Source organism: Anoplopoma fimbria, chromosome 1, assembly GCF_027596085.1.
Source record: "Anoplopoma fimbria isolate UVic2021 breed Golden Eagle Sablefish chromosome 1, Afim_UVic_2022, whole genome shotgun sequence".
Taxonomy (NCBI): domain Eukaryota; kingdom Metazoa; phylum Chordata; class Actinopteri; order Perciformes; family Anoplopomatidae; genus Anoplopoma; species Anoplopoma fimbria.
Genome location: NC_072449.1, coordinates 16201785 through 16215769, shown reverse-complemented (window position 1 = coordinate 16215769; position 13985 = coordinate 16201785). Strand labels below are relative to the sequence as shown.

The following is a 13985-nucleotide window of genomic DNA, read 5'->3' as shown; positions in this document are numbered from 1 at the left end:
TGTCCACGGGTGCTCATTCCATTGACTCAACATGAATCATAATGTTAATGAACATCAAACAGTTTCACTTTAAATCTCTGGTACAGATCAACACGGCCATGAGGATTGCTCTGTACTGTAGCAGGATAAAGACTAGAAGTAATGACGAATTGAGCTTAAAAAGAAAAAAAAAGCAACACAATACCAGTGTGATTCATAGTTGAAGCCTCATTACTGTTTACATCAAAATTTACATTTTTCACCATCATCTAGCTGTCTTTTCACTTCAATTTGTGTTGCTTTGCATCATAAACTTGATTGTTACCAGTCTGGTGTGATGTTAACTGCCCAGAGATTGAAAAAGTATTGACAAAAATTTGACATTGAAGTTTATGAGGGAACGTCCTTGGACATGAATTTTGTGAATGATACTGAATTGCCTGTTTGTTGCATGCAACATTACAGTACATTGACAATGTGGGCATCTTTACTTTGGATTATTTTCAAGTGATTCAAAAGAATGAATGATAATAATGCTGTAACCAGATGGACATGATTATACTCATTAAAAATCTGTAGTACTTGGCAGACTTATTTTGGATACACTAAAAAACAAATTCAAGAATCTGGAACTACCAAAGGAGAAACATTGGGCCAACAAAGGATGAGCACTTCATCAATAATCTTAACAACAACTAAACAATCTGACATTTTGGGAAATATGTGTATTTGCTTTCTTGTTGAGAGTTAGATGAGAAGATTGATGCCACTCTCATATCTGTCTGTGAAATATGAAGCTACAGCAAGAATAAGGTTTGCTTAGCTTAGCACAATGACTGGAGTCTTGCTGTCACCGTGAGGTTGCAGGCAACCAGTGGACTATGGTCAAGGAAGTCACTGCTCCAAAACAAGAAATAGTTGGGCAAGAAACACCCATGATTTAATTTTTTACTTTGTTCTTTGATTAAATGAGATGTTATAAGCAATGAGACATGTAAATTAGTGCATTCAATTTTTTGTTGCATTGAGATGGAAAAAAGCTTACTGTTTATAATCAGCTAATGCAACCATCTCAGTGTCCTCCTCTATTAAATTACTCTCATGTTTATCATGTTACAAGGTCAAGTGTTTGAAATCAGAGCAGGCTAGTTAATTTAGTATCATGTAAGCAACTACACATAAGTCGACAAAAACCCACACAGATGCAAGCAAACGAGCGGGAGCTCTGCCAAAGGTGGCACCGTTTCACTTTAAAGCCTCCTGAAGGCTTGTTATCAGTTTTCCCCAGATGCCTTTGTCTTGATGTGAAGGTAATATTGCCAATGATGATCAGGAGGTTGAAAGGAAAATAAAGAGGGAGAGTATGGAAATGGGGAAGGAGAGAGGGATGTGTGAGATGTTGGCTGTACGAAACTACAGAAGAAAGATGAAGGACCAGATCAGAATACGCACAGAGATAGCTACTGTGAGAGGAGAAGATAGATTCAGAAACAGGGAGTGTGAAGGAGAGATAAAGAGGAAGAGGAATATGACAATGTGAAAATAGTTGAGGAAAAGAGGAGGAAAGCAAGACAGGAGAAAAACTGAAAGGACGGACTTAAAGAGGGAAAACGGGTGGGGAAAAAGAGGAAGAACAGCTTTGTAGAAGCAAATGGTTGGGGCTGATAAGACATGAAACACTTCACACTGGAGCCAAAAAGGCAGACAGGACTTGCTATGTAAGCCAGTTAGGCAGTCAGTGAAAAAGACAGGCCCCCGAATGGACAGTCACCTAACTGTCCAGTCATGGATTCAGGCTGCCATCTGGACGTTCAATCAGTTCAGCATCTAAAGAGCCAGACTTTCGCCAGATGTAAAAGTAAATCCAACCTCTCAGACAATAAGTAAGCCTACCAGCCATCCTTTCAGATGGCCAAAGAAGTCAGTCAATTGGACAATCACTTCATTCATTCATTTAATCTGAAATTATAGTAAATAATCATCTATCCAGTCACATATTTGGCCAGTGAGCCAGTATGATTATCTTGCAGCAATTCCACCATAAAGAGAGCAAGGCAGGTCAGCAGTCAGTCGACCAGTAAACAAATGACCTGTTGACAGTTTGTCAGTATGTAGACTGTTAGTCACAATGCCAATCCTCTGTCACAAGACAACCTGCCAGTTAAAAAGCTTTCCACAGTAACTCATCCAGACACGAAGACTGTGAGCTGCTGAGTAAGTCAGTCCACCAGGTAACTAACCAGCCTGCAAAAAACAAGACTTGTTGTCTGTCTAGTTTATAATTCAGCCACCATCCGTTCAGTCCATCAGCCAGTCAACCAGCATCCACGATACTTTTTCTTAGACACCATTTTAGTTGAACATATATTTCCAAAGCCAATATTTTCAGAAGCTTTCGTATTTTGTCTTCTGTTTATGTAATTTGACTGACTTTTTACCATCACATAAATAATGTAACTCCCTAATGACAATTTCCTCTCTTCATCACTATGGATGACTGTCCTACATCCTGATGAGGAGCATTGTGGGATAGAAACATTGACGTTTCATTTATAAACACTTTATTGGAGAACAGCTTAACAGTGAGTGAGTCAGAAAATCTATTATATTGTCATATTATACCAAAGCCAAATAAACATTCAAATAAATAAAGGAGCAGTTTGTATGCTGCAATTAACTAAGGCAAACTCAAAAGCATTAATACGAAATTGCCATGTCCTCCTGTGTTAACAGGTGAAGTAAATGTCAACAGGCTTAACAATAAATCTCCATTAACGCACTTTACTACAATGCTAGTGTGTCAGTTAGACAAGTTAAAAAATGTGTAATGTGCGCCATTACAATGTGCTGGGTGGATCTCTTGTGCTACAGCCAAGCGGCCCTAGTGTTGAATTCCTTTACATTCAGGTGGTGTAAAGCTCTCACTGGAACTGAAAAACAGTAGAGGAAAGTTGGCTGACTAAGCATGACTGAGTAGATTTACAGAGTGACAGAGCAGAACGATAAAGGTGGAGGGAGAATAGTGTCACAAGGTGAGGGCGGCAGAATGCAAGACTGACACAAAGATTTGTCCATGTATCACTCTCCTCCACAAAACAAAACAAAAGTATATAGAGAAAGAGAACAAATGATCCTGCAGGTTTTCCCATAGTGTAGCAGAGAAGGTGGTGTGTCCACGAAAGGAGTGAAAAGAATTTGAATTAACAGGGCTGTCTGACAGTCTGGTGATTTTGTGTAGCCAAGTGTCAAATCTTGACAGCAGCCACAGTATCCGTCTAACTGTGGCTATTGTCATGAGGAGCACAGCGAGCAAAGCATCCAAGTGCCTAGCAGGCTGAAAAAAAACATGGTGACCGTGAATCTCCCTCTCATCTGTCCCTCTTTGCCATTTCTTCTGTTTTATTGCAGTGTAAACCACTTAAAGAAATAATTTCTAAGACAAACGAAAAAATCCCCTTTCAAACCAAATACACATTAAGAACAAAGCCACCATGACAAAGCAAAAAAAGAACAATGAGTCTTTGTACTGAGCCTTTAGAGACATTTAGTCTATCAGTCTGTCTGTCCTCTGTCTTTCCCGAGGGTTTGCGACTCAGGTGAGTCTGTGTGTCTGTCTGTCGCTCTGTCTGCAGACGCAGCATCAGTGTCGCAGCAGAGGCTTCCTCACCATCAGAGGCTGCAAAGAGGAGGAGGTGGCTGAGCTAAGGTTAGCCAAGGCCTGCTGAGGTCACCATCCACAGAGAAATATGCAGGTGGGGTAGGCATGGAGGTAAAAACGAGGGGCATTGGGGTTGGAGTGATGAGTGGAGTTAAAGAAAAGACAGCAAGACACAGTTAGAGAGGGAGGGAAAGAGAGGGGATAGTGAGGTTGGAAATAATCAGATGACAGACATACATGGGTGGGAAGAAATAGGGAGGGAACAGACATCAAAAAGACAAATGCAGTAATGCCCAACTCTGTTTTGCACACTAACCTCTTTTTCAAACACACAAAATGATTACAATTACAGATATATATGATTTATCTTAACAGTAACGGCATATTAACAAAATATACACTTATTTACAATGTTTGTCGCAGGAAAACAACTTGCCTTTTAAATGATTTGATTGTGGTGATGTGTTTTTATTTGCTTGTCTTGGGCCTGGCTGAAAGCACCACACACTGCAGCGTTACACATTGCCAGTTGAAGTGTGCATGTCTGCAGGCGTGACTGTCGCTGGGGACATTTAGTCCAGCTGAATTCATTTTTATGAACTCTTGCCTGCAGCATGTTTTTTTTCTTTTCTCTGTGCTGACCTGACTGGCCAGTACCACTTCTAGCCACTGGAGGCATTGTAGACTTTATCCCTGTTATCAAATCTTTGAACATTTATAGATATTTGTATCGTAAGCACTACAGTACGACTGCAGATATTTTGGTCCTACTAAGGAGTTTGCTGGATGAAGCGAAGTGGCTTGATACAAAGTGCTGAATTGCCAAAGCTCAAGCATCTGTGGCTTGTTTTATCTCAGGGCTGGAATTAGTCTTTTGAGTTGCTTTCACTTGCATCATTTTGCATGCCCAATTGAATTAGACTGATTGCATTTACAGGAAAGGGATGGCCACCATAAAAAGTCTGCAGATGGGCGAAGTGAAATCAAATGTAAGCAGAGGATATGCACAAATCTACCGATTAGCAATCTTTTATCAGTGTTTGTGTAAGAAAGAGGAGTAATTATACTTGGCTGCAGACTGGTGTCTATGAGAAAGCCATTAGAGGAGTCTGGACTGAGGTCACTTCTAAACAGGGATCTGAGGTCAGTTTTAGATTTGCCTACTAATGAGACATTACTGTAATCTTCCAGCTGGATAAGTGCCACTTCCTCCTGGCTGAGCTCTGTGAGCACTCTTCAACTCGTACAGATCATCCTGCTCTTACCTGTGTTTTCTTTCACAATAACAAAGATCTGCCTGATCACATCCAGACATTGTACTTCATTCCATGGCTTTCTCTATCCTATTGGGCAACTATTAGCAAAAATGTATCTATATATATATCTTATCTTGATCATTGCAACCCCTTGTTGGGAACCACCGTACTGCAGAAGCAAAGCCTTGCCTTTAACACATTGGTCATTATCTAGTGCTGTTAAACAAAGATGCTGTGCACCTGATCTTGCTTGAAAAAGTACAGAAGGTCAATTTAGCACGTCTAACATCGTTATTAATGTGCACCTGATTTGACATTTGCATTTGCACTAATCTTGCTTCTCCGTAAACTATAAGCCTTTACATGAAGCAGATGTGAGCTGGGAAAGCAGGTGAGCGCAAGGTTTTGGTGTAATTAAGTTGTGGAATTGGAAAGACTGCTGTGTTGCAGGACAGCTTCAAACAAATCTCAAACAGCACCCAGATAATGCAGAAATGAAAGCAGTCTGAGGGTACATTACCATGATTGTTGTCACGACTACTGTGCGGTTCTCCATCGATGTGCTGTCATTGGACAGAGCATATTCGTTCTGGACCAACACAAGTTTGTCTATGTCGTTCCAGTAGCCAATCTGAGAGAAGCAGAGTGATAAGAGAGAGAGAATGAGCATAAAAGAAAAAATAACAAATCAATCCAATCCATTACTCTTTATAGCACAATTCATGCAAAAGTGAAATGTAAAATGCTTACAATAAAATCAAGATAGACAAACACAAATGAATATATATATAGACATATATATAGACATATATATAGACATATATATATTTGGAACATAAATCGAACTTTCTCTTCATCTTTGTGAGATGGAGAGAAGGGAATAAAAATAAATGAGTCAACAGAATGAGTGCGCTCCAGCAGATTTCCCATTGGAACTGTAGAAGATATTGAGAGATATTGAATGTGAGGCAGAAACTTTCAATGACCACACATCGCTGGCAAAGGAATTATTTCTTTATTATAGGCCCTACATGTATGTTTTTTTTATCCATTAAAGATAAATTATGAGTAGGTGCAACCTAAGCCTTGTCCTCCTCTTTTTTGCTGTTAAAAATAAGGGTTATGCTCAAACTTTCCTTATTTATGTCACAGTAGAGTTTTATGTACCCCAAGGTTTACTGGGAGCTGCTCCCCAATGTACTCTCCAAAAAGCTATTCAAACTCAAGCCGCGATGGTTCAGTTAGAGTTATGTACATATATTCATAACTGAAGTAAGACAGTTAATGATTAAGAATTCTGGAGATAATTAAATTAATTAATTATTATTTAGACAATTAACAATCATGATGGATAAAACAAAAATATGCAGCACAGATTAAAAACTACAGTTATTATCCTTCAACAATAACAGTAGTGTATGCCCTGTCAGTGGTGATTTAAGGAGCCTTCCTTATGGATTTTACATGCAGTTGTTTTGACATTGCTTTTCAGCACCACAGCCTGAAAATAAATCACAGAAACGGAATGGAATATGTTTGCTGTGGTATGTTTCTGATGTTGTTCAAAGGACCAATTCAAAGTGTTTTTTATGTTGTTTCTAAGCCATGAAGACAGCTTACCTTGCGTGGTCCATTGCTCTTTAGTTCAAACACGTCCATGGTATAGTTGACCCTCCGACCATAGTGATCAAACTGAATGTTCCCAGTCAGGCCCTGAATACGCACCTGAAGTTATAACAACAATGATAGTAAGGACTGGAGAGAAATACAAACAAAACAGTTATAACACTTAGGATTTGAGTCTAGGTGATTTTGAAACAGCCATAGTTACTGGTTGTAACAGACAGTGTGGCCTAACATTTAAAGTACCCTCATTCTGACAGCAGAAAAACCCTCCTTGAGCAATATCCATTTATAGTGCAGCCAAACAGTAACAGTAAGCAGTGAGGCTCATACCAATGAAATAATATTACCAGCAGTAACGCTGAATTGCATGCATGCATCAATTCCTGTCCATTCCAGGTGCTCAGCAAGGCAATCAGAATCCACTCGGGAATGGAGGACACCCCCGTTAAAAATAAAAACTCCTATATACAAAGTTAATTACTGAATGCAGATATATTTAATAGCGATTGCAGAGAAAATGGTGACCATGAGTAGTTAACAAATTGTGGTTTCTCCCAAAATAATATGAATAGTCAGATAACAAAATTAAGTTTCCACAAGGTTAGTAAGTAGCCTATTTTAGGATTAACTTGGTTTTCAAGTCAAGATTAGAAGTAGGACTGGGTTAATGTTAGGGTAAGTGATGGGTTGACACATACTGAATAGTGCTTATTGTTAATGTTAGGGTAGTAGCTGAAAATTGAATGGAGGTCATAACAATTTACCAACAAGTAAAGCAATACACGTTAGTTTGTGAAGTGTGTTTGTGGATTCTGGGGGTACTCCATCAAAGTCCCAACAACAATTTAAAACACATACATGGCGGCATGGATTTCTGGAACAGTTTTCCCTTTTTATGCCAGCTGTTTTGCTGACTGCTTGTGTGTGAACATCTGTCTAACTGTTTCGCAACCTGTCTATACAAAACTATACATCCTCAAAATTGTGCCAACCTGTTTGAGTGCACGCTCCATATCTATTCCTTGGTTCCACGGAGCAGCTGGATTTGCCAGGCAGTCACCAGCGTTGCCACGGCGACTGATATCAATTTTCTGACGCCGAAGGGTGCGGAAGGCCTCGGCCATCACAAGGACGCCATCATAGGTTAGAGATGAGGTATACTGAAGGATAGAGGAAAAACAGAGTGCGTGAAGAGAAAAGAAATGTTATCATGAAAAATAAATTGCCTTGTAGAAAAATACCTCTTCTTTGTCAGTACACAGAATTAAAGAAATTAATCCTGACATAAAGTTGATTTTCAAGCATTAAAATGTTTCCTGAAACAGTCCCTGTTTTACTCAGGGTGAATCCAGGGCTGAAAATACATAAATGTCCAAGCTGTTATTTTTTTAACAAATAAAGTTAATGTGTACCTACATGCACTTTTTTAATTAAAGACTGAATATCAGTACATATTTAGTGTTTCTGTTGTTTCTAAAATATTAAAGTGCCCTTTTATGCTTTTCCACTTTTTCCCTCTTCTTTAGTGTGTTATATTTATTTTTTACATGTAAAAGGTCCGTAGAGTGTAAAACCTGAAGTCCACTCCTAAAAGGAGTTACCCTCCCCCTCAGAAACACTGCTCCTGAGCTCCTGAAACGGCTCCATTGAATTCTCTCCTTCACTTCCGTAACATTATGAGGTCATAATGTTACGAAAGTGATATAAAACTCCTTCCTGCTAGTTTGGCCCGCACTCAAACAACAAAAGAGAGAGACGGAGCTGAAGCTCTGGAGGAAGAGTTTTTTGAAATGTGAAATATTGACCAATCACAACAGAGCGGGCTAGCTGACCAATCAGGGCAGACTTTGCTTTCTAGGGGGAGGAGCAAGCGCTACAACAGAGCATTTCAGAGAGAGGGTGAGAAGAGGTGCTGCAGGACAGCCAGGATGAGAAAAAGGAGGATTATGATCATTAACGCATGTAAACATGTTGTAACTGTAACTTGAGATAAAAAATATGCACTCGGAAAATAGCATAATAGGGCCTGTTTAAACAACATGAATAATTTCTAAAATTCACATAATCTAGAACATTTTACATTTTACAAACTCTGTCGATTTTAACAACATCACAAAACATTTACTTAGATTTTGCTTTTAGTCTCTGATTACCAATCAACAATCAAAAAGAGGTCACAGCTTTTTTTACTCATGCGATCAAAATGTTGGTGGTGGATCCAATATTCCAATCCAATCATTTCTGTTCTTTTAGTGCTCAGCTACATTTTAGAAAAGTAAAGAAAACATCAACATTTTCTTTTCAGTGATGGTGTCCTCTGCAAGACTCCATGAGTAAAGATACACAACAAACAGTGTTTGAATAGATGCTTTCTGTGATTTACAAAGCCAAAGTAGAATGTGCTAATGTTGCAGGGCTTTACCGTAGACCTGTGTGATTTATTAATAAAATGAGAACCCATTTAATGATAGACAACAGCTGTATTACTGCATCCGACCTCCGACCATCTTAAATCCATAAAACCAACCTTACCACCATGCAAACATGCTGACCCGTGCCTCAGTCTATCACAATGACTTTTATTTGACTTCCACAGTTCACACTTGTGAACATTAATCAGAATCACTGTAACTGTAATGTCACTTTAAATGTCCTAGTTTTATACAGGCTTATAGTTTTCAAAAACAGTCACTGGGCCATTACAATGACATAAAAATGTGTTTAAATCATATTGTTAATGGGATAATTAAATTTATTTTGACTTATTTTAACTTTATTAGGAAATTCCCCTTTGATGGTAAAATATTTTTGAATTTGGTTTAATTATATTTTAAAATACGATGTGGCCCTTTAGAAGTGAGTTTGAGTAACAACACTCACTGTTTTAAAGGACCTTTGAAACATTACAGTGGGTAAGGAAAGGTGAAAGGGTAAGACATAATATTATCTGTTCTCTGATGAAACTCTTGAAAGCAGTGCTGATCTTGACAGATTGTTTGACAAATTCATTATAGGTAACACACAGCAGGGGACATCACCACACACTCAGCAGCAACAAACCCACCCAGCCAACACACACTCGCACACAGCGCCACACAGACAGAGGCAGTCAAACACGCAGCGGGCTGCCTTCACATCACGGAGGAAACGAGTGGTGAGATGAAAATGGGAGGAAAGAGGGATGTCAGCTGAGCGACTCAGCCATTGTTCTCTAAAGCCTCTGCAGGTAGTTTACTCTCTAACTGACATCCCTTGATTTGCATCCCACAAGGCATGGAAGGCCGCACAACCATGTCATCCTCCTTTCATCTCTCCCCTTTGAAACTAAAGAAGCCTTTAGCGTGAAACTGTCATATGATGACTATAAACTCCAAACCAAGGAGAGAACAACAAAAAAAGTGAGCCAGCTAGCATACTGTTTTTTTTTCTTTCACAAGTAGGATAGAAACACCTTCGGGACACATAAAAATAAAAAATAAAGATTGTTTTTTAAAAACGCCAAATCCGGGTAATTTTTCTATGATCAGTCCAAATCTCTAAGTTCAGGTAAAATCCACCAAGAGAACACAGAGAAAACAAAAACAAGAATTCTTAAATAGCCTCGTAGGAGTTAACTCTACCCATACCAAGGATCAGATTTATAAATGGTGAATGCAATAATTTTTTTTAAAAAGCCTCTACAATAACCCATCCTAAGCACTTAGGAGAAGTGGAGCATATTGGGGGTTCAGTTTCTCCCTCAAGGGCACTTCAACATGCGGACATTGTGAATTGAAGTTCAAACCACCAACCTTGTGGTTAAAGCACAACCAGCTCTGCCCACTGAGCTTCAGCCGCCAAAAGAAAGCACGTGCAACTTTTCACACAGAGGCTACAATAATAATCATCAAAGGATATTGAGACATAACTGATCATTTTCATTATACTTCAACAAATATCCAGGCACACCGGAGCTCATTTCAAGGCAGAGCTGCTGAGTATCACTGGGTTAAGAAATTTTTGATTGATGGCCAAAAGCAGCTAGCTCAAAATCCATTCTTTAGTGTGAAAGGGACATGTCTCCATAGTGGTTTTCACACTGCACATTATTAGACTATTTGGCCTGCGGCTATGAGTTGGCCCAAGGCTGACAGAGCTCAGTTTTTATACAGCACCAATTAGCCTGGAGCACTTTGGAAGCATCTTTTGTCACTTGAGAAACTTGGTTTTGTGTTATTGGTTCAAATCATTAAAATCGGGTTTATTTGTTTGCAAAAGTCAGAGGTAAATGTCATTTTTGGAAAAGAACCTTTGAATACACTTAATCAAATATGTTAAAAAAGTTCTGAAAAATGAGGACACCTTCACCTGCCATTTATCTATATTTTGTATGTAAGCATGTCCACTGTGGGTATCTGTGACAAACATTTATAACAAGTTTATTTCCATTAACACACCAACTGTTGTGTAAACGGGTTGTTTGATGCAGCTGACATCCACCAATGAAAATTAATCAGGTAAATCTGAGAACAATGATTAGCCGGTTAACACTGGCCCTTGGGGAAAAAATGACAGTTCCAGTAATGAAAGAACATGACCATCAACATAAAGTTGCAGTGTGTGCGTGTCCTCTGAGACCGACTGCATGTGGGTGTGAGCCAAAGAGGATGGGACAGATAGCTGCAGTATGATGTCTTTTTAATAGGTAGGTGGACATATTTCCATTTAATGTATGCACAAATCAAACGCAATGTGCTGCAGGTCAGTACTCGGTCAGAAGAGGTGTGTTGAGCAGTGTTTCCTCTATGTTGACTGCTTTGAGGCAGGCGGATGGATCAGGGACATACCACCATATCAAATTACATTCTTAAATAATATCTATCAGTAACTATTGAGAAATCTAAATTAATTAATTTTCGGCATAAATAAGATATATTTTGAAAAACCCCAAAAGAAGGTCACTTTTACAGCTTGTTTGCTTGTCATTCCCGTCATTTCCTTCTTTTCAAAACAGTGGTCAAGAACACAGGGCGCAAATGCCAGGAGTTGAGTTTTCATTAAAGCAAAATTATGACTGATGTGTTAATGGCAAGACAAATTAATCAGAGCACACAAGGCCCATATTGCCTCCTAAATTACCTTATGAGCAATGTAGCTTTTAAAAGGAGACGGCAGTATGCTCGCTCCACATAAAATGAACCAGAGCTACATTACATCACTTCCAGCTAACTTCACAGGGAACAATGAGGGCAAAACAGCATCTGTTTTAACCGAATATCCTCTGGTCTTAGCTAAAAAAACACAGAATCTGTCAGATTGTTAGTGTATTTGTCACTACGAGCCTGTTTGTAACCAGTACCGGCAAGTTATCATCACTTGACCTGTCTCTCCTCTGCTCGACTTTGTAAGTGCGTGAGCAAAGAGGCTAAGCCCTGCACTCGGTGAAACAGGAGAGCGGAGGATATTATTGATTAAGTGAACATTAGAGTTAAATATAGGGAAAGCACTGGCTGAAGGAAGAGAGAAGGACAAAAAGAGATACAAAAAGGAAGGGGGGAGTGGGAGACACTAAATGCAGACTAATTTGATAGAGAAAGCGACATAGTTAGTGAGAGAAAATAGACAGTGGATGGTGAATGGAGAGAAGAAGGGATATACAAAAAAAGAGCAAGAGATACAAGTACAATACAAATGCATTTGGATACAGAACCTTAGACATAGTGAGGGAAAATCTAGGAAAAAGTGGAAGGGAAAAGGTGAGGTTGACTGAGATATGATGAGGAAATATCATGCAAGATAGGCATGAGAAAGAATTCTGAAAAATCTGCATGCATCACATTAACTTTGACACTATATAACAGAATCATCTAGGAACTTATGCATTCAATCATAGTAGGATCAGCCAAGTCACCCTTCCAACATCCTGAGGTCATACTCTGATTGGCTTAGAAGCTATACCAAATGCACCGTATCACACTCTAAACGGTTTCAATGCAGCACATCGCACTGTGACTAGTTACCTGTTTGAAAAAGCTGTACATTTGACTTCTGCGGTGAGTTTATGTAAGAAGAACAATTTTCACACCAAAGCCACCGTCACTAAATGCGTGTGTTTTTTTTGTGTGTGTGTGTATATGCACTGCAAAGATTTGTGTGATCTGTGACAAATTTACTGATGTATATGTAGATGTACTTACAATGTGATATAGTGGAAAAGACCTTTAGCTTCATTTCTGAAGTAAAGTGAGGTTCTGCATTTTTGTTACATGAATAAAGCAGTCCAGGTAGAATAAGGACATTTTCAACAACAACCCACTATTTCAACTATTTCAAAAGAATTTTGTTATGGATGGGGAAGCTCTTTCCACGCCTTATATTTAAGGATGGGTCAGGCAAATTTTTATCACCTTAGGTGGGCTTTCAGATCCAGGGTACTCTCTCTGATCCAGTTTGTTCCAACGCTGCATGAGTTTAATAACGATAGGCCTGCTGAAGTCCACCAGCTGGAAACCAGTCACATTGGCCCCGCCATGCATGAACCGCTCCAGAGATATGTCCTTAAATCCCTGAGAGAGAGAAAAAGAGAGATGGAAAGACAAAGTGAAATAAGGGACAATGCAAGCACTGAAAGAAGAGGGGAAGTCAGTGTGCAAAATACAAGGTTTCTCAGGGGGGTCCTAGACCTGTTGATTGACCCCCTCAAAGCCTCACCAGCTAAATTTAGGACAATCTGGGAAAATCTTTAAAAAATGAATTGTCACGTGCCTCTATCACTAAACATTTCTTTGAAAATCTTAAAATGTCCAGCAATATCCAACATTCAAACTGCAAAACATTTATTTACATATATAAATACAGATTTTTTTGTGGTAGTCCCGCCTATATTGCCATTGTTGTTTATACTAAGGCCTTCTTCCATGGGTGGCGCTGTTGCAAATGGTCTGCAATGTAAATGTGTGTAGTTTAGAAAACCTGACTTTACCCCGAACAAACTGAAAAGCAGTGTATTTTTTTCTCCTTTGACATCTTGGTTACACTTAAATATATGGACTCAGTAATCTGTGATTAATTTGTTAAGGAACTTCTGTGCATAGCTGAAAAGTTGTACAGCGAGGGAGCGTTAGCAAGGTTTTTTGTGTCGGGTTGGAAAGAGAGAGGCGAGTGTGCTGTGTGGATACTGTTGCAGGGCAAATAGTTGTTGTGTAGTTGTGATAGGGCCTTATTGTTAACGATATTAGCCTTGATAATGTGTGGGCAAAATGTGTACAGCCAAGTTGATTGTGTTGGCTTGCAACCATGAACTCTTGTTGACCTATGTGGTGTATTGAGTCTGTAAAACTTCAGCATTTCACACACTGGTGGAAGTTGCCTACAAACTTCCCCGACACAGTTTGGTGACTCGATATACTCCATCAGTTTATCTGATTATTTATATCTATTTAAGTCACATTTTCAGCTGAGGAAGCCACTCCATAGGCTTCCTCAGC

The 13985-nt window shown here is 39.2% G+C and overlaps 1 protein-coding gene across 3 annotated transcripts in view; it reads right to left on the bottom strand.

Moving 5' to 3' along the window:
• gria4a (glutamate receptor, ionotropic, AMPA 4a) overlaps positions 1-13985 on the bottom strand; it is a 97877-nt gene that overhangs the window by 34592 nt on the left and 49300 nt on the right. For 2 of the 3 annotated variants that reach the window (XM_054603391.1, XM_054603382.1), the window contains exons 7-10: positions 12906-13064; positions 7512-7679; positions 6514-6618; positions 5414-5524 (exon numbers count right to left, since the gene is read on the bottom strand). In XM_054603391.1, coding sequence (XP_054459366.1) covers positions 5414-5524; positions 6514-6618; positions 7512-7679; positions 12906-13064 — 543 coding nt within the window. Of the gene's footprint in view, positions 1-3619; positions 3656-5413; positions 5525-6513; positions 6619-7511; positions 7680-12905; positions 13065-13985 lie in introns of those variants that run through there. The other variant, XM_054603402.1, reaches the window with a different exon arrangement.